The sequence below is a fragment of the Schistocerca piceifrons genome, chromosome 6 (assembly GCF_021461385.2).
Source record: "Schistocerca piceifrons isolate TAMUIC-IGC-003096 chromosome 6, iqSchPice1.1, whole genome shotgun sequence".
NCBI classification, from domain to species: domain Eukaryota; kingdom Metazoa; phylum Arthropoda; class Insecta; order Orthoptera; family Acrididae; genus Schistocerca; species Schistocerca piceifrons.
In genome coordinates, this window is record NC_060143.1 from 20,657,332 (window position 1) to 20,678,279 (window position 20,948).

Sequence of the window (20,948 nt, forward strand, 5' to 3'; positions counted from 1 at the left end):
TCTCCATGCTACTCTATCCTGTGCAAGCTTTTTCATCTCCCAGTACCTACTGCAACCTACATCCTTCTGAATCTGCTTAGTGTATTCATCTCTTGGTCTCCCTCTACGATTTTTACCCTCCACGCTGCCCTCCAATACTAAATTGGTGACCCCTTGATGCCTCAGAACATGTCCTACCAACCGATCCCTTCTTCTGGTCAAGTTGTGCCACAAACTTCTCTTCTCCCCAATCCTATTCAATACTTCCTCATTAGTTATGTGATCTACCCATCTAATCTTCACCATTCTTCTGTAGCACCACATTTCGAAAGCTTTTATTCTCTTCTTGTCCAAACTATTTATCGTCCATGTTTCACTTCCATACATGGTTACACTCCATACGAATACTTTCAGAAATGACTTCCTGACACTTAAATCAATACTGGATGTTAACAAATTTCCCTTCTTCAGTAACGCTTTCCTTGCCATTGCCAGTTTACATTTTATATCCTCTCTACTTCGACCATCATCAGTTACTTTGCTCCCCAAATAGCAAAACTCCTTTACTACTTTAAGTGCCTCATTTCCTAATCTAATTCCCTCAGCATCACCCAACTTAATTAGACTACATTCCATTATCCTTGTTTTGCTTTTGTTGATGTTCATCTTATATCCTCCTTTCAAGACACTGTCCATTCCATTCAACTGCTCTTCCAAGTCCTTTGCTGTCTCTGACAGAATTACAATGTCATCGGCGAACCTCAAAGTTTTTATTTCTTCTCCATGAATTTTAATACCTACTCCGAATTTTTCTTTTGTTTCCTTTACTGCTTGCTCAATATACAGATTGAACAACATCAGGGAGAGGCTACAACCCTGTCTTATTCCCTTCCCAACCACTGCTTCCCTTTCATGTCCCTCGACTCTTATAACTGCCATCTGGTTTCTGTACAAATTGTAAATAGCCTTTCGCTCCCTGTATTTTACCCCTGCCACCTTTAGAATTTGAAAGAGAGTATTCCAGTCAACATTGTCAAAAGCTTTCTCTAAGTCTACAAATGCTAGAAACATAGGTTTGCCTTTCCTTAATCTTTCTTCTAAGATAAGTCGTAAGGTCAGTATTGCCTCACGTGTTCCAGTGTTTCTACGGAATCCAAACTGATCTTCCCCGAGGTTGGCTTCTACTAGTTTTTCCATTCGTCTGTAAAGAATTCGTGTTAGTATTTTGCAGCTGTGACTTATTAAACTGATAGTTCGGTAATTTTCACATCTGTCAACACCTGCTTTCTTTGGGATTGGAATTATTATATTCTTCTTGAAGTCTGAGGGTATTTCGCCTGTTTCATACATCTTGCTCACCAAATGGTAGAGTTTTGTCAGGACTGGATCTCCCAAGGCCGTCAGTAGTTCCAATGGAATGTTGTCTACTCCGGGGGCCTTGTTTCGACTCAGGTCTTTCAGTGCTCTGTCAAACTCTTCACACAGTATCATATCTCCCATTTCATCTTCATCTACATCCTCTTCCATTTCCATAATATTGTCCTCAAGTACATCGCCCTTGTATAGACCCTCTATATACTCCTTCCACCTTTCTGCTTTCTCTTCTTTGCTTAGAACTGGGTTTCCATCTGAGCTCTTGATATTCATACAAGTCGTTCTCTTATCTCCAAAGGTCTCTTTAATTTTCCTGTAGGCAGTATCTATCTTACCCCTAGTGAGATAGGCCTCTACATCCTTACATTTGTCCTCTAGCCATCCCTGCTTAGCCATTTTGCACTTCCTGTCGATCTCATTTTTGAGACGTTTGTATTCCTTTTTGCCTGCTTCATTTACTGCATTTTTATATTTTCTCCTTGTATCAATTAAATTCAATATTTCTTCTGTTACCCAAGGATTTCTACTAGCCCTCATCTTTTTACCTACTTGATCCTCTGCTGCCTTCGCTACTTCATCCCTCAAAGCTACCCATTCTTCTTCTACTGTATTTCTTTCCCCCATTCCTGTCAATTGTTCCCTTATGCTCTCGATGAAACTCTGTACAACCTCTGGTTCTTTCAGTTTATCCAGGTCCCATTTCCTTAAATTCCCCCATTTTTGCAGTTTCTTCAGTTTTAATCTACAGGTCATAACCAATAGATTGTGGTCAGAGTCCACATCTGCCCCTGGAAATGTCTTACAATTTAAAACCTGGTTCCTAAATCTCTGTCTTACCATTATATAATCTATCTGATACCTTCTAGTATCTCCAGGGTTCTTCCATGTATACAACTTTCTTTCATGATTCTTAAACCAAGTGTTAGTTATGATTATGTTGTGCTCTGTGCAAAATTCTACCAGGCGGCTTCCTCTTTCATTTCTTAGCCCCAATCCATATTCACCTACTATGTTTCCTTCTCTCCCTTTTCCTACACTCGCATTCCAGTCACCCATGACTAATAAATTTTTGTCTCCCTTCACAATCTGAATAATTTCTTTTATTTCATCATACATTTCTTCAATTTCTTCGTCATCTGCAGAGCCAGTTGGCATATAAACTTGTACTACTGTAGCAGGTGTGGGCTTTGTATCTATCTTGGCCACAATAATGCGTTCACTATGCTGTTTGTAGTAGCTTACCCGCATTCCTATTTTCCTATTCATTATTAAACCTACTCCTGCATTACCCCTATTTGATTTTGTGTTTATAACCCTGTAGTCACCTGACCAGAAGTCTTGTTCCTCCTGCCACCGAACTTCACTAATTCCCACTATATCTAACTTCAACCTATCCATTTCCCTTTTTAAATTTTCTAACCTACCTGCCCGATTAAGGGATCTGACATTCCACGCTCCGATCCGCAGAACGCCAGTTTTCTTTCTCCTGATAACGACATCCTCTTGAGTAGTCCCCGCCCGGAGATCCGAATGGGGGACTATTTTACCTCCGGAATATTTTACCCAAGAGGACGCCATCATCATTTAATCATACAGTAAAGCTGCATGCCCTCGGGAAAAATTACGGCTATAGTTTCCCCTTGCTTTCAGCCGTTCGCAGTACCAGCACAGCACGGCCGTTTTGGTTAATGTTACAAGGCCAGATCAGTCAATCATCCAGACTGTTGCCCTTGCAACTACTGAAAAGGCTGCTGCCCCTCTTCAGGAACCACACGTTTGTCTGGCCTCTCAACAGATACCCCTCCATTGTGGTTGCATCTACGGTACGGCTATCTGTATCGCTGAGGCACGCAAGCCTTCCCACCAACGGCAAGGTCCATGGTTCATGGGGGGGATATTTTTAATAATCATTTTTAAATGTTGTAGAGAAAACAGGATCCAGCTACTCATTAGACAATGCAAGGCTGTGTATGGAAGAGGCAACACCTAAGCAATTTGATGAAACTGAAATTCAACCCATCTCCCCTACTGAAATTAGGAAAATAATAAATTCACTCAAACGTAAAAGCTTGCATGGAATTAATGGCATTTCCCAGAGTACTAAAAGTTCATTCCCAACAGAAAAATGGGATTCTCAGCCACATATGTAGCAGCTCTTTGAAACAGCGCATTTTTCCAGACAGACTAAAACATGCTATTGTTAAACCACTGGATAAAAAAGGGGATAGGTCTGATGCTAACAACTACCATCCAATCTCACTTCTATCAGCTTTATCCAAAATTCATGAAAAAGTACTGTATTCATTAGTAGCTTCACATATTTGTAAAAATGAAGTACTAACAAAATGTAAATTTGGTGTCCAGAAAGACTTTTCAACAGAAAATGCTGTATATATAAGCTTTCACTGATCAAATAGTAAATTCTCTGAATAACTGAACATCACCCATTGGGATATTTTGTGATCTATCAAGGGCTTTTGTGAATAGTGAAATTCTTCTATGAGGTTCATTCAAATGAAATCTGGTCAGTGTGCCTATCTTTGCCTTACATGTAAGGTGGAACCATGTAACTGTGGGTATGGTGGCGCCATCTATTGGTGGAGGGACTGGCTCATGCGCATCATTTGATGTTGCATAGCGGCAGTGTGGTTTCACGCCGAAAAGAAGATAGTCACACAAGTTATTGTTCACTACCAAACATACAGGCGAATAAGCAGAAACAACGAGGAGTGATTCGATTTTTGGCAGTGGAGGGAGTTGGAGGCCATGAAATGTACCGATGGATGAAGGCTGTGTACAGTGAGTACAGTCTGAGTCATTCAAGTGTTGTGGAATTGCACAAATGATTTCGTGAGTGGCATGAGTCACTGGAAGAAGATGTTCATCATTGGATAACAACGCCGGAGCAGTTTCGGTGGGAAATGCTGGAACATCCACTGTACAGTCCTGACATTTCACCATGTGGCTTTGGACCACTAAAACAAGCTATTTGTGGACATCGATTCACAATCAACAACATAGTGTGTGACTGGGTCCAGGTCTGGATCCTACAGCAGCCTACTAGCTTCTTCAAGGATGGAGTCGACCGACTAGCGTCACAATGGGATAAATGTGCCAACAGTTTTGGTGACTATTTTTGAGTATGTGTTCTGTGTATAACCACATTTTTGAGTTAGTAAAATCATTACCATTACTTTACACTAGTGACTGGGTTTCACTTGAATGCCCCTTATAGATAAGCTTAAGTATTGTGATATGAGTGGGACAGTGTAAAAATAGTTTAATTCATATTTAACTGGAAGAATGCAAAAGGTTGAAATTAACAGAACAGATAGTCTGCAAAAATCAGCAGAGTCCTCTAACTGGGAAGGTATCAAGAATGATGTCCCATAGGGTTCGGTCTTGGATCCCTTATTGTTCTTAATATGTATTAATGACTTGCCACTCTATATTCATGAAGATGCAAAGCCAGTTCTTTTTGTTGATGATACAAGTATAGTAACCAATCGCAACAAACAAGAATTAGCTGAGGAAATTGTAATTAACATCTTTCAGAAAATTATTAAATAGTTCCCTGCAAAAGGACTCTCACTAAATTTTGAGAGAACACAGTACATACAGTTCTGTGCAGTAATGGCATAACATCATTGGTAAATATAGACTCTGAGCAAAAGTCTGTAGCTAAGGCAGAATTTCTAAATTTCTGGGTGTGTGCACTGATGAGGAATTGAATTGGAAGAAACACACCAATGATCTGCAGAAACGATTAGGTTCAGCTACTTATGCTATTAAGATTTTGCAAACTTTTGGTGATAAACAAATCAGTAAATTAGCCTACTATGACTATTTTCGTTCACTGATTTCATATGGCATCATATTGCAGGGTAATTCATCATTAAGAGAAAAAGTATTCATTGCACAAAAGCGCGTGATCAGAATAATAACTGGAGCCCCCCAAGATCACCTTACGGACAGTTATTTAAGGAACTCAGGATGTTCACAGTACCTTTGCAATACATATGTTAACTTATGAACTTTATTATTAATAGCTCATCCTGATTCAAATATAATAATGAAGAGCATAGCTACAGCACTAGAAGAAAGGATGATCTTCACTATTGTGGGTTAAATCTAACTTTCGCACAGAAAGGGGTGAATCCGCACAGGACAGGAGCTTGTACAGGAACTCTGGTTCAAGTTTAAAAGAATAGTGTACCATGTGCTGGATAGATAAGTACCCAGTAGAACAGTTCGTAATGGAAGGGAATGTCCATGGTATACAGTCACTATAAAGAAAATACTATAACTTCTGAAGAAACAGAAATTACTGCATAATAGGTCTAAAACAAAGTGTAGGGCTATAGATAGAGAGATGCTGGATGAAACGCATTTCGCTGTCAAGACAGCAAGTCGAACTTGGATTTCACATTCTCCGATTTTACGTCTCTCACGATTCTACACCATAAACTCATAGCCACTGTGAAAAATGCATAAGGTCAATGCTAAAAATTTCCCAGTTTTACATTTCTTCCTAGTAGTGTTTACCTTGGCTCTAAGTTCTTACTCGACATCTCGTTTGATTTTGACCCGTTTTCTTCCTATTGACATTTGATGTGACTGAACGAGTTATAAGCGACACAAAAAACAGATGGTTTGCACTACGGGTGGTGGCAGAGTTAAGTGAATATTTTAGGTTGCTGTGGAGAGGGGAGACGTGAGAGAGGAAATGCTGATGTAATCCACGATCAGTGTTGCCAACACACCTTGCAACATTTAGCTTCACTGTGCAATTATGATACAACTACTGCTAGGTTGTAGCGGTAATGAAAAACAAGGCAGCCGATGTGAAGTGTTCCAGATCAAGCCAATACATGATGAAGGGTCCCAGCCACCACCTATCCTTGTGCCTTTTATAACTCAGTCTCATCTTTTTGCATGAATCTCCAATGTACTGTATTAGGCAACAATATCAGTCATCAACCTCCTAAATTCAAACACTGAATCTCAAAGATTATAGAGGGAACATTGTCCATCTCTGGCTAGTGAACTCTTATTGGTTGACAACTTGTTAAATCACCCAATAGCCAGGGCAGTCACCATACCACATGTAAAATGAGCTTGCCTAGTGGATATGGGGTGAGTGGAGTGACCCTTCAGCAACGGGAGTGAAGGTAGTGGCAAAAGCAATTTGTGAAATGCTGAAAATATATTTTTGTGCAGATAATGTGCTACAACACAGATGTCACATGGAAATAGAACATGGGGCTTGCAATAGCACATTTGAAAGACTTTCGCGTTCGAATCTGGCATGATGAAGTTGCAACAACTACATACACTACTCAAGTATATACTTTGCACTGCACACACCACACACTGTAGATCATACAGATTGACAGCAGTGATAGAGGGCATAAAGTGAAACAGTAGTACCTGAGCTTTCTTTCAAACTTACATTTTACATAGTGTACAGAAATTCACTGAGCTGACTTCTAATAAGCCAACTGGGGAAGTAAACTTATTTTTTTCCCATGAATTTGTGCTTTTTTATGGGTGAGCACCAAGGTTGATCTCTCAAAAATGCTTGTTTCGAAAGTATAATTTGTGGTCTTAGCATGTCGGAAAACAGCTCGATTACCTTGTATCCAGATGCCAATTCCAGTTTTTCGATGAGTTTTTACTTGCTGTTACACATCTGTGATTCTTTAAGAAATGATGAAATTTGTTACAAAAACTTAATGTATAAACATTTGTACACTTATTTCCTTCACTTAGACAGATTTTCCACTAAGTACTAGAGAGGATTGCAAGTTTTAATCATATATGCCAATTACATGTGTTTTTGTTCATTGTTTGGTGTGTTTTACTTTTTCTTCGATTCTGGATTTTCTTCAAGTTAGAGTTTTTTAAAGTCTGGACATCACTAAAATGTAAAATAGTGGTTTCACTGTACTGTCAAGTGATCTCTCACAGAACCCAGAAACATTCTGGTCATATGTAAAGGCTGTTACTGGCATCAAAGTTAGTGTCCAGTCCCTAGTGAATGAGACAGGAACTGAAATCGAGGGTAGCAAAGAAGAAACTGAAATGCTTAACTCTGTTTTCAAATGTTCCTTTACAAAGGAAAACCCAGGAGAATAGCCCCAATTCAATCCTCATCCCAATGAAAAGATGAATGAAATAAGTATTAGTGTCAGTGATACTAGGATACAGCTGAAATTGTTAAAACTGAACAAAGCTCCATGACCCAATCGAATCCCTGTCAGATTCTATATTGAATAATGTATCATAGATCCCTTGAACAAAAAACCATGCCCAGTTCTTGGTAAAAGGCACAGGTCACACAAGTCTACAAGAAGGGTAGTACAACTGATCCACGACATTACCGTCCAATATCTTGACATTGATTTGTTGCAGAATCTTAGGACATATTCTGAGCTCTAACATAATGAGGTATTCTAACAGAATGTTATCCTCAATGCCAACCAGCATGTATTTCGATAACATCAATCACATGAAACCAACTCATACTTTTCTCACATGACTTACTGAAAGCTTTTGATCAAGGCACTCAGGTAGATGCAGTATTTCTTGATTTCCGAAAAGCATTCGACTCAGTACTACACCTACACTTATTGTAAAAAGTATGATCATATGAGGTATTGAGTGAAATTTCTGACTGGTTTGAGACCTTTTTGGTAGGGGAAATGCAGCATTTTATCTTGTATGGGGAGTCATTGTTAGATGTAGAAGTAACTTTTCCAGAATGAGATTTTCACTCTGCAGCGGAGTGTGCGCTGATATGAAACTTCCTGGCAGATTAAAACTGTGTGCCCGACCGAGACTCGAACTCGGGACCTTTGCCTTTCGCGGGCAAGTGCTTTACCATCTGAGCTACCGAAGCACGGCTCACGCCCGGTACTCACAGCTTTACTTCTGCCAGTATCTCGTCTCCTATCTTCCAAACTTTACAGAAGCTCTCCTGCAGTTTTAATCTGCCAGGAAGTTTCAGAAGTAACTTTGTGTGTGCCCCAGAGAAGTGTGTTGGGACCTTTGCTGTTCATGCTGTATATTAATGACCTTGCAGAAAATATTAAAAGTAAGCTTGGACTTTTTGCAGATGATGTAGTTGTCTGTGATGAAGTGCTGCCTGAAAGAAGCTGCATAAATATTCAGCCAGAACTTGATAAGATTTCAGAGTGGTGGAGAGATTGGCAACTTGCTTTAAATGTTCATAAATGTAAAACTATGCACTTCAAAAAATGAAGAAAGTAGTATCCTATAACTAAAATATCAATGAGTCACTGTTGGAATTTGCCGACCCAACTCATATGAATACCTGGGTGTTACACTTTGTAGGGATATGAAATGGAATGATTACATAAGAATAGAAAACCCAGGATGGAGTGTAACAATATTATGAAAAGGATTGTTGCTATGCACCATCACAGATACGCACAAAAAAAAACAGTCTTTTTGTTATGGCTACCTGCGATCCAGCATCTCCGTCATATGGTGAGTAGCAACCACCCTTTTCATAATACTGTCACAACAATCACATAAGTCCAGTTGTGGGTAAAGCAGGTGATAGACTTCAGTTTATCGGTAGAATACTGGAGAAGTTAAATCACTCTAAAAAGGAGGTTGCTCAAAAATCACTCATGTGACCAGTTTTAGAATACTGCTCATGTTTGGCACCCGTACCGGGCACTACTAACAGGGGATATTAAATGCACACAGAGAATGGCAACATGAATGATCACATGTTTGTTTAACCCATGGGAGAGTGTCACAAAGGTACTGAAAAAACTGAACTGGAAAACTCTTGAAGACAGATGTAAATTATTCCAAGAAAGTATGTTAAGTTTCAAGAATTGGCTTTAAGTGATTTCTTTAGGGAATATACTAAAACTCCTCACATAAAGCTCACATAGGGATCCTCAGGATAAGATTAGAATAATTAATAATCAATATCAAATAATAATCAAATAAATATCAGAATAATCAAAAACAATCACACTTCCCACACTCCATAAGTGAATGGAACAGGAAGAAACCCTAATAACTACTACAATGGGATGTACCCTCTCCCAAGCATCTCACAGTGGTTTGCAGAGTAGAGATGTAGATGTAGATAATGAATCTGCTTTCGATGGTGATATTTCACTCTCTGTGTTTCCAGCTGCTGTTAGGAAAAATTAATTGAATTTACTGGCCAATGACCTAAATTTAATATCATCTGCCACACTGCTACTGCTATCAGGAAATCGAATATAATCATTAACAAGTTTAGTTGTTTTGTGCCTAATAATGCTACAAATTGCCTTCACCTCACATTTGGGTGTTTATTCTTCTTACTCTCTTTCTCCCATAACACAGTGAAGAATCTGCTGATATTACTTCCAGTGTCCTGTCAACTCTTGATTAGTTCATGAAGAACTTCTCCACTTCCTGCCCTTATCAATGTACCTTTGAACTCTTACTCTCTCTGATGCCTGCCCTCTCATCTTTATTTTCCCTCATCCATATAACAGGTGGATCACTCTCATATTGCAGTCTGAGTGACTTGCTGTTCCTTTATAACTTTCACCAACCTATCTCTATTTCCTCCTTGAGGAAGGAACTAATAATTCTGAAAGCTAAGTATAGTTTTTCTCACTTTTAAGTGTGTCTGTCAGCAGTACTTGAATTGTGCTGACTTGTAATTTTAGATATACAGTAATAAAGAAGTAATTTCCATAATTATAAATGTGAGTAAATTAGTTGATCTCAGACTGCTTTAGTTGCATGTAAAGGCTGTTTCTGGCTGTTAATCTGTAACTTGATATATTCCATAGCCTTGATAGCTGCCCTTTGTGTTGTAAAATACAGAATAAGATCTGAGCATGAATGACTGAATGATAGGTCTGGAAAGTTACTTCATATTTCATACTGTGAATATTTCTCTCTAAAAAATTTGTAATATTCTAGGTATTTAAACTTAACAATGAACTTGTTCTTATGATCTATAACTATTCTACTAGATTTATCTTTCTTCTCTTGGAAAATATAATCACAAAACATAAACCTCCAAAAAAAGTTCTCCGCCATCTGCTGAGATGTGAATATGTATGAGCTTAGATTCAAGGTGAGGGTGAATGAAACAATAAAACCTCCGAAACTAAAACACACTTTACTGTGAAATATAATGAGATTCATAATCAAAAAGCAGGTAGCCTGTGCACACCTGTGAAATCAAATTCTGCAACTGGATGGCTTACAACATAGCGTTGTTTCACCCAGAGCATTGTAACATGTTCCCCATAGCACATACCCTGAAATTACATTTGATACCACTAGGTGGGATATGACATCCATAGAACAGATGAGCCAAAAACATGATTAACGTACCTTCTTGCTGAACCCATGGAATGTTTACGCAAAATGTGGATCGGTACCTAGCCATCTCCACACACTTCCACAGCAATAATCAGGTGTCAGACAAATACTGCATACATTGGTGAAGGAACCTAGTGCCATTCATTCAGGTTCCATTCCAGGCATTCCCCTGCCTGTATGCTTTGTGCTCCACAGTGCTGGAAATGGGGAGGAGACAGGATTGTATTGTTCATAATAGGTGCCTAGAGGTCAAATTGATTGTGTGGAGACAGTTTCATACTGTTGGGGTTGACATAGCTCTTCCAGTTGCCTCCAAAAAGGAGGCAGCACAACAGTTCTGTTGCATTCTCCTCAGGTGTCCTGTAGGTAGTACTCATCAGCCGCTGTTGTCGATCATGGGTGACCACTGCAAGGCTGGTATTAAATGCTTCTTGTCTCACAATACTGGTTCAATGTTTGAATAATGTCATTGTATGTGAGACACCACTTTGGTCTACTGATCGCAGTGGGTATTTTTTCACATTGCCACCCAACAGAACACACAAACATCAGAATGTCAATTTCAACTTCGAAAAAGTTTAGCTCCCATCCCCATATTTTTGTTCCAATCAATATAAAAAGTGATATGTGGACAATTTTAGCTCAACTGGAAAACTGCAAGTTTTGAATTTTTCTATGTGAATTTTGCTATACAGTTTTTCATCATCATTATTATTATTATTAATCAAAGTTTTCTTACTAAAGATACTTACTTTTAATAACCTATTTTAAGATTTTCATTCAAACATTTTAATATACAATAAATATCATACTTTTATTAATAAAAAACATGAACAATATAAATATAAACAGCTATAGTAGCCAGGTGGGGTAAAAGTGGCCTCTTCCTTTTATTGCTTGGGAGAATGGTGCAGCTAAGCACCAAAACATTTAAAATCAAGCAGAGAGACTACTGTGGTATTATTAGCGAGTTTAGTGGTGATAATTGCTCCCAGTACTCAAAGCTGTTGAAAAGGTAGATAGACTTGTGGTATTATTAACCTTTCGAGGCAAGGAACACTTGCTGGAAGTTCCTTATAGCCCAACATCTTCTGCAGGTGATCAAGCTGTGGCTATGTACCAGGCAGTAGAGAAGTGAGGTACAGCTAACAAAATTCAGAAACTCTGCTGTGATACGACAGCATGCAATACAGGTTGAGTAAATGGAAGCTTCACAAATCTACAAAAATTGTTTGGTAATGACCTGTTATATCTCCCTTCCACCATGACATTTTTAAATTTGTATCGAGGACCTGTTCTGACTAATTGATGGGGGCAACTTCTCTCCCGGATATACAATTTCGAGAAATTTAGAGTAACTAGGATGAAACTCGACAAGAACGCTTACATAACTGATAGCAGTGAAGTACCTAATAACTCGTGTCTATCATTCTTGGATTTATTTAAAAACAACTTTCTATGCAAAAACAACCATGAGAAGAATACCAAGAACTGCTGGAGATGATGATCATTTTTATTGGTGGCATAGCAGAGAATGGGATATCATTTTGCACCACAGGAATTGTGGCTTTTTCTAGGTGGATAGTAAGCACCTTATATGCATTCAAGTTATACATGTTTTGAAATCAGTCTCACTTATCTAATATGGAGAATAATTTATTAACGAGAATATGTATTTTTCTTACACACATTTATATCTGAGCCTGGTTTCTGTCAACGGAAGCAATTAACCTTACCATGATTTCCTATTCATGAGTCACTTGATAAATGATCAGGATATTGATCCAGTAATCAGTAAGAGTGCTGCAAAAAAATTTCAAATCACTCTGCTACTTAACTCCATAAACAGTAGCTTCAGCTTTGTTTGATGACAATGTTCCAGCAAAGATCAAGACAAATATAGCTCAAGTTATCTTGGAGCTAGAAGAAGGTGAAGAAGAGGAAGAAGAAAAAAATCAAGTGAAAAGGAACATTGTACACAAAAATTATCTTTCTCATCTTTCTCCTTTTATGAATTCTGACTTTTGATCTTTTATAACACCTCTAACAAAAATTTTGTTCACGAGATTTTCTGCCAGTACCAATTTTCTGCACAAAGACCCTTCGGCATGGAAAAATACCTCCTATCACAAAAGTGCAATTCAAAAAGTTGGGGAGATGATTGTTGGGAGAGATGCTGCAGAAAGAGGTTTCAAACTCATCCACAACCAAACAAAAGATGAAACTGAGAAAGTTTGTTTAAGAGATTGTTGCTGGAGAGCAAAAAAAATATCCAGGAGCTACTACATGTGCTCTTAAGAATAAATAATGTTCAGCGTTCATTCAAAGTATCTTTTTATAAATAAAACATTTTTTGAAATTGAAAAAGTGGTTTATAAAAAAAATTAACAAATAAAGAAAATAAAAAAAGAAAGAAAGAAAAAAGAAAAAAAAACTCGACATTTGTTACATTTTTAATATGGTATTCTGAATTCCTCAAATAATCTGTTCAGTAATATGAGTCAAAATGATTTTAAACAAATGTTGGGTTTGCATGAATATCTCACATAAGTTACCATAACAAAATACAAGTTTACAGTGGAAGTACAGAAGAATACAACATGTTTTAATGGAAATAGGTCTTGTAGATGCTATGTTTCAAGGTGTTTTGTGGAGCACATAGAACTTATTGGAACAACATAAAATTTTTAACAATTTTTTGCCAATTTTATAACTAATGTAAAGAGTCAAAGTACACACCTTTGCATGTTTTGAGGGTATATGTAAGGTTCATTGAGAGAGCTAAGCCTGAGCATGTACAATGAACACAGTGATATAATTTTCTTGATTTTTGTTGTTAATACGCAGGAAGGTAGGAAAAGAAATATGTTTTGATTCCTTGAAGTTGACATGGGTTTTCGAGTATAATTTACAAAGTATTGTGCAAGATAATAGTGGGAGAGTTGAATGCAAGGTAATTGTCTGTCTGTAGCTGTGTAAGATTTGCTCCGATTTTTGTTTCGTTCATTTTGAGTAGAAACTGTAGGTTGGAGGTGTACATACATCTATCTTCTGGTAGGCTGATAGCTATTATGTAATGGGCAATAATAATACTATCTTCAGCTGTATGTAAGAGATTTTATTTAATAAATGAATAAAAATTATACACACAGGTGAATAAGATATCATTGTTGCACATAGGTTGGAGATGGTTAGAGAATTAATGGAATTATATGATTTTTCTATGATTCAAAATCATGACAACCAGTATAATAATTAGTTGAATAAAATGAATCAGTGGTCCAGAAACAAGTATTTATATTTGTGGATTGAAGAAATCATGATTCTTACAACCAATGCAATTTTAATATTGATATGCTTCTAATTTTGCAAACATCTAAATTATAAAGATGTCAAGCAGAGTCATTAAATATGGAAAATCAGATGCAAAATAAGTTTTAGGAAAGAAGATTGAAGTTGTTAAATTTTTTTACATTGAAGTAATACAAATGTTCCATTTATGCAATTGGCTGCAGTGTGATATCTCTGAAGCAAAGGTAATGTTCAGGCAGCTAGCCACACATTAAAAATTATCACCATTCAAACATGTTTCTTGAAGTTAAAATTTTAATACTATCATCTCACTAGGTGTATTCAGAACTGGTGAGGGTTGTAGTGTTTTTGACTAGTACGAGAATACACTGCATTTGGAGTACCTTGTCAAAGAAGAAAAAAATCTAAACGATTAATCACACAATGATTATCACTCAATGGTTGTCAGGAAACAATCTTTTTAACTGAATATGATTGTAATAGCCCCACAGGGCATATCAGATACCACCTTTTTCAATCTATACAGGACCAAGAAGTATTAAAAGCTACTGTGACATTTTCACATTTATCCTGTCACTGTCACATTATGTAGGCTGCATAATATATGAAAACTATGATATCTGATCCACACTGAATGCCAATTTGGCTGGCAAGTTCCTATGCTGACAATCCTCTGCCCATGAAAAGACAATGTTTGCACAGTGAAGGCATGAAATGACAGACTGAACAGTGTACAGACGCATCATTGTGGCTGCGAAGGTGTGTCATGAGTTTTAGCCAGATAGCTCAGTTGATACCAGAACTACCTTAGAAAGCCTAGGTCCAGCATATAATTTTAATCAGTCAGAAAGTTACTGGTTATAAGTAGAGTTTTTCTGTGATCAAAACAGTATTGAGTAAAAAGAAGGGAGGCAGTTTATAATAAATGAAAAAGATATGTTAGTGTATCTAAAAACAAAGATGATGTGACTTACTAAATGAAAGTGCTGGCAGGTCGACAGACACACAAACAAACACAAACATACACACAAAATTCAAGCTTTCGCAACAAACTGTTGCCTCATCAGGAAAGAGGGAAGGAGAGGAAAAGACGAAAGGATGTGGGTTTTAAGGGAGAGGGTAAGGAGTCATTCCAATCCCGGGAGTGGAAAGACTTACCTTAGGGGGAAAAAAGGACGGGTATACACTCGCACACACACACCTATCCATCCACACATATACAGACACAAGCAGACATATTTAAATATGTCTGTTTGCGTCTGTATATGTGTGGATGGATATGTGTGTGTGTGCGAGTGTATACACAACATTTTTATTTACAATAAATGAACTAGACATGATAATGCTAAATATGTTGTACTATCCACAATATTTTTATCCTTACCTTAACATTCCCAAAACAAAGCATAGAATAATTTTAAAGGCAATGATTTTCAGTCAAAATGGTGTTTCCCAACCCATTGCAAAATTTATCAACAAAATTTCAATAATACTCAATTGTTGAAAAGTAACACTAACAAATTTGAATTAACTAGACACTGAGCAGTACATAATCCACTCACCATCATCTTGTGTGCTGTCTTTGCTTCCTTGGCGTGACTGAAGAGGAGGGGCATGCACATGTGGAACATCACCATTTCCCTGGGCTGCTGCAACTGCACTGCTACTATCAGATGTATTTGATGAGTTTTGATTTTTTTTATGGTGATGGTGGTGGTGTTTCTTCTTGTTCTTGATTATTATTTTGCGTCTCAGTAGAGAAGGGGGTGGCAGCTCTGAGCCAGGCTCCAGCTGTCATCAAGAGACAATCTGTCAGGTCTCAAATGATTTCTTGGAAAATAAAAGAATGACTTCCCTCAACAGCTGAATAATAAGAGCTCTTACAAAAGCAACTGGTTATGCTGAATTTTTGTTATGACTCTGGCCAAACTACATACACATTTCCAGCTACATGTTATGGAGTTACCATGAACAAAATTATAACAAATATGTTTAGGAAGTCCATTATTCACAAAGGGAAAAAACAATGGGCAGGACTACAAAGTTTCTAAAACCATAAATTCACCACAGTATGCCTGAAAGAATTTGCAGTGCAGAACCAAGCAGTCAAATACAACTACTGTTACAAAAAATGATTCAAATGGCTCTGAGCACTATGGGACTTAACTGCTGAGGTCATCAGTCCCCTAGAACTTAGAACTACTTAAACCTAACTATCTTTAGGACATCACACACATCCATGCCTGAGGCAGGATTTGAACCTGCGACTGTAGCGGTCGCGTGGTTCCAGACTGTAGCGCCTACAACCACTCGGCCACTCCGGCCGGCTTCTCTTACACATTTCTTTCTATATTGCAAATATATGACACTTAAAGCAAAAAAATACTGTATAACAAAAAATTTTCTTGGTTTTCAAGCCGCATCCATCCGAATAAAATTCTCGAGCTTTCAATGGCTATCTCCACCATCGTCATCAAGAGTGAAACTACTGACTGCTGGGACTGGCACAGTTTCTGCTTGTACACCCATGATTACAGCCGCTGGCACCAATCAGAAAGTGGCAAAATGACCGTTGCATGGAAGGTAAGTTGGGCAGCTCATAGCAGTTCTGGCCTGCTGCGGGACCGAGTGACATCAGGTGGTGCGAGGGGCTGGTGCCATGTTTAAAACTGAAGCTTCCGCATCCCTACAAGCATCATGCGTTTGTCGTTGCTTCCTATCGACATCCAAAGCCTGTCCCTACACTACTCAGTGTATACGCCTGCTCTCTGTTAAAATTATTGCCATTCACTCTAATCTCAGCCGCCTCTTTTATAATGGAATCCCAATATGTTGACGCATAAGCCAAGACTTTTATGTTCTCAAACTGTATTTTGTGTCCATTTTCCAGGCAACACTCAACTAAGGATGACTTGTCAATCTTCCTTTGTTTAATATGTCTCTTATGCTTGGTACAATTCACTGCAACTATGTGAATCGTCTGGCCTATATAAATGCTGCCGCACTTGCACGGACAGGGCATACAAAGAACTATGTCATCTTTAACAGGGTGCAACACATCCATATCTTGGCAGTGAGCCGGAACACTGGTCTCAATTTATGTCTCTGCAGTACATATCCTAGCTTGCTGCTCATTGCCCTGCAGTAGGGCAGGCAGGCTGCTGGCTTGGTTTCTTCTGCCAATTCACAAGGTGTACCTATCGGTGACACCTGAAAGCATCTGCAATGTCTCTTTTGCTATAACCATTCTCTCTGAATACACTTCTCAAGTGCTGCAATTCAGACAGTAGATGGTCGTCATCAGAAATAACTCTGGCTCTGCGTATTAGTGTATTCATGACTGCTTCCTTGTGTACAGGGTGGTGAAAACTATTGATATTCAAATACTGATCAATGAGAGTTGGTCTCAAGTACACTGAATGACCAAGCCTTCCTCCTGCCTTCTGCACAACTGAAATGGTAGCTTGGGATTCTTCTCCATGTCAATGGCAAATTTAGTATTGGAATGGACACTGTTCATGTGATCATGAACTGCTGCAGTGTATTTTCACTGTGAGGCCATATCAGGAAGGTGTCATCAACGTCCCTTATGAAGCAAGATGGATGCAACACCACAGAATTCAGGACCTGCTCCTCAATGTGCTCTAAGAAGAAATTTGTGACTGCACGAGACAATGGTGAGGTGATTGCTGTAACACCTGCCATTTCAAAATATTCACTGCAGCACACGAAGGAAGCAATGGTGAATACTTGATGCTTGCAATGAGGCAGGAGCTGCAGTTTCAAACGTGATGCCAGCCCCTGATGCTGCCTGTCAACCAGTCCCACAGGGTGCCGGAGCTGCTATGAGAGATAGCAATTGAAAGCTCAAGAATTTTATTCAAATTGTTGTGGCTTGAAAACCAAGAAGGTGTTATTCAGGCATGCCACTGCAAAAGGCTCCAAGGACACATACTCTATAGCAAGATTTTCATAGATCATTTCAACAGTAGTGGTGGCACATTCCAGCTCTACTCTTGTGTGTATATGTAAATGAAATATAGATGCACTTCATACACCCAAAAAGATAGAAACAGTAAGTGTTCTTATCTTTGGACACTTCGGCATTAACATTTCCATAATTGAAGTTTATTATTTCATGTTATTAACAAATAAACTGCAAGCTTTTGCAGACTGAAAAGGACAAATAACAATTTCAAAAAGCAATCATTCACTTATTTACATTTATGTTTGTGTTTATGCACCAGTGTACTCATAATATGATGACGGGGCCACTAGACCTCTAAAAAAATACAAAGAAATTGATAAATGAGAGAAAATCCCATGCAAGATGAAAATGTGTCATTTAAATGCATGAGCTGTACAAAAACTAGAAAATGATTGAATGGAAGACTTCATATATGTCATCACAAGTGACAGGGATCATATGTTAGTAGAATGCAGCAAGAAGAAGTACATGTTTATACTTAATACATTCTTCTTAAAGAAGCCAAATAAAAAACTGATTTGGCAATGGTGAAATGGAATAACAAATGAAATTCAATATATCTGGTGACACAGTGACGAAATTGTATATGGTGTAATGAACCTAATCACACTGGAATTGCATGTTGCTATGGATTCATACAAAACAAGCCAAACATTGTTATAAAGCTCAGAAGAGAGAAATTCATCAGGTAGGAAATAAAACATGCAAATTATGAGAACATTTTGTAGAACAGGGAGATGATAAATGGTATAAGAATTTGCAAGTATAAAGGAAGCGCAACTACAAATAAGAGAAGATGAGAGTTTCAAGAAGAAAGGAAGATTGATATTGGGATCATCAGAAACAGAACACCAGCTCAGAATGTTTCAAGGATGGCGAAGGAAATTAGCCCTTTCAAATGAACCATCCCAGCATTTGCCCAAAGTGATGTAGGGAAATCACAGAAAGCCTAAATCTGGATGGAAGGACAAAGAATTGAACCATCCTCCTCCTGAATGTGAGTTCAGTGTTATAACCAGTACACAATCACACTTGGTTCAAGAGTTTTGAGGAAACGATAATATTAAAATGGTAGACTATGTTAAACCAAATAATACTACAGGGCGACATTGATAAAAGTAGCCCATGTAAGTATAAAGGAAATACAGTGAAATTACAGAAACGAAGAGCTGAAATGGACTTACTATTTATCTACAATGAAAAATACAGTGAAAAATACATTTATAGAAGATAAGTTCTGATAATGATGGCGGCAACTTCATAGCTGATGTCATCTTTCAGTTCCTGTATTTTGTGTGGATTTGGTGACCCCTGCAAGATCAAGACTAAGTTATGTACATCCAGCCATACTGTAGGCTGTTAAAGAAAGTACAAGCATATGGAAATGGTTCGCAGATATGTGAGTGGCTTGAAGATTTCTTAAGTTACAGAACCCAGTATGTTGTCCTCGATGGTGAGCGTTGCTCAGAGACAATGGTATCATTAGGAACACCCCAGGGAAGCGCGATAGCGCCACTATTATTCTGTATGTACATAAACGATTTGGCAGACAGGGTGGATAGTAATCTACTGTTGTGTGCTGATGGTGCTGAGGTGTACAGTAAGGTGTCAAAGTTCAGCAACTTCATAGCTGATGTCATCTTTCAGTTCCTGTATTTTGTGTGGATTTGGTTTATAGACTACACTCTTCAAGCCTCCCCACAGATAAAAATCACAAACTATTAGATCCAGCAAACATGGTGGCCATGAATGTTTGCTGACAGTATGTTTCTCAGTGAGGATATCATGAACTCATTCCAGGGACACCTTAGACTTGTGGCGTGTTGCCCCATCTTGCTGGAAGAAGCAGTATTGTCTTTTGCATTAAGTAATTGTCTTTTGCATTAAGTAAGTTGAGCACACAAGTATAGAAAATTTCCATATATGTAACTGTGTTCAGGGTGGCATCAATGTGTGTTCCTGTTACACAGCACCAAATGCCAATTGCCAATTCTTTCATTGTGGAGTGGTTGCTGAGACAACATATTGCCCAGTACCTCATGTTCTGTGAATTCACATGACCAGAAAAATGAAACCATCCTTCATCAATCATGCTGTCATGGAAAGGGTCTAACAAACCATCGTTGATGTTACTCAAAAGCCACGTCCAGTAACCTACACATTTCTGACTGTCATCCTCCCGCAACTGCTGCACAACTGTCACACGATATGGCTTCATATTAAGAATTTTCAATATCTGCTCGCAACCCCTTCTACTTACATGTGCCTGTTGGACCAATTTACATGTAGACTTCTTTATGCTCTGACTAATTCTTCAGCTAACATCTTTTAACTTCTGGTGTGCGTACTGAAGGTATTCTTTATTGTTTTACATTTTGCACAGATCTGCAGGAGCACCAATTTTTAAACAGATTGTATTGCTCTCTTTGTTGGTAATCCTCTATCTGATTACTTGACCCTGAAAATTTTGCAAGTTTCCTAAATAAATTCTGTTTTGACATATTCCTTCACAATTTCAATTCTTTCTTCTACCGAGAAAGTCATTTTTCATACTGCAAAGAGAAATGTTTCATGTCACTGACGAAATAAGCTGTAATGCTGACAGAAGAATGCTGAGAATCAGTTATTGCACACTGTCAATTGTTGCAACTGTTTACTCTATTTCAGAAGTCAAAATATTGCTTTTGAATTCGAAGGGGAGGCGGGTTATTTTTAACCATGCCATCCAGAATTTTAAAACGTTTTCAAGAAGACCACAAAAGACACAATGAAATTTCAATAAGAGGAATAATTGAAAACTGTAAAAAAAAACATAAACTTATGTTTGGAAGACACCATGTATCATCCATTTAGACAGTAGGTGGCACAGTAACTATATTTACTTTGAAGTTTTCCACGTGGCCTGAATAAAACTGAAATA

At 38.1% G+C, this 20,948-nt stretch overlaps 1 protein-coding gene across 1 annotated transcript in view; it reads right to left on the bottom strand.

Annotated features, from left to right (window-relative positions):
• LOC124802835 (1-phosphatidylinositol 4,5-bisphosphate phosphodiesterase classes I and II) overlaps nucleotides 1-20,948 on the bottom strand; it is a 390,603-nt gene that overhangs the window by 121,952 nt on the left and 247,703 nt on the right. The window contains exon 12 of the mRNA XM_047263846.1: nucleotides 15,603-15,831. Within this exon, the coding sequence (XP_047119802.1) occupies nucleotides 15,603-15,831 (229 nt within the window). The remainder of the gene's footprint in view (nucleotides 1-15,602; nucleotides 15,832-20,948) is intronic.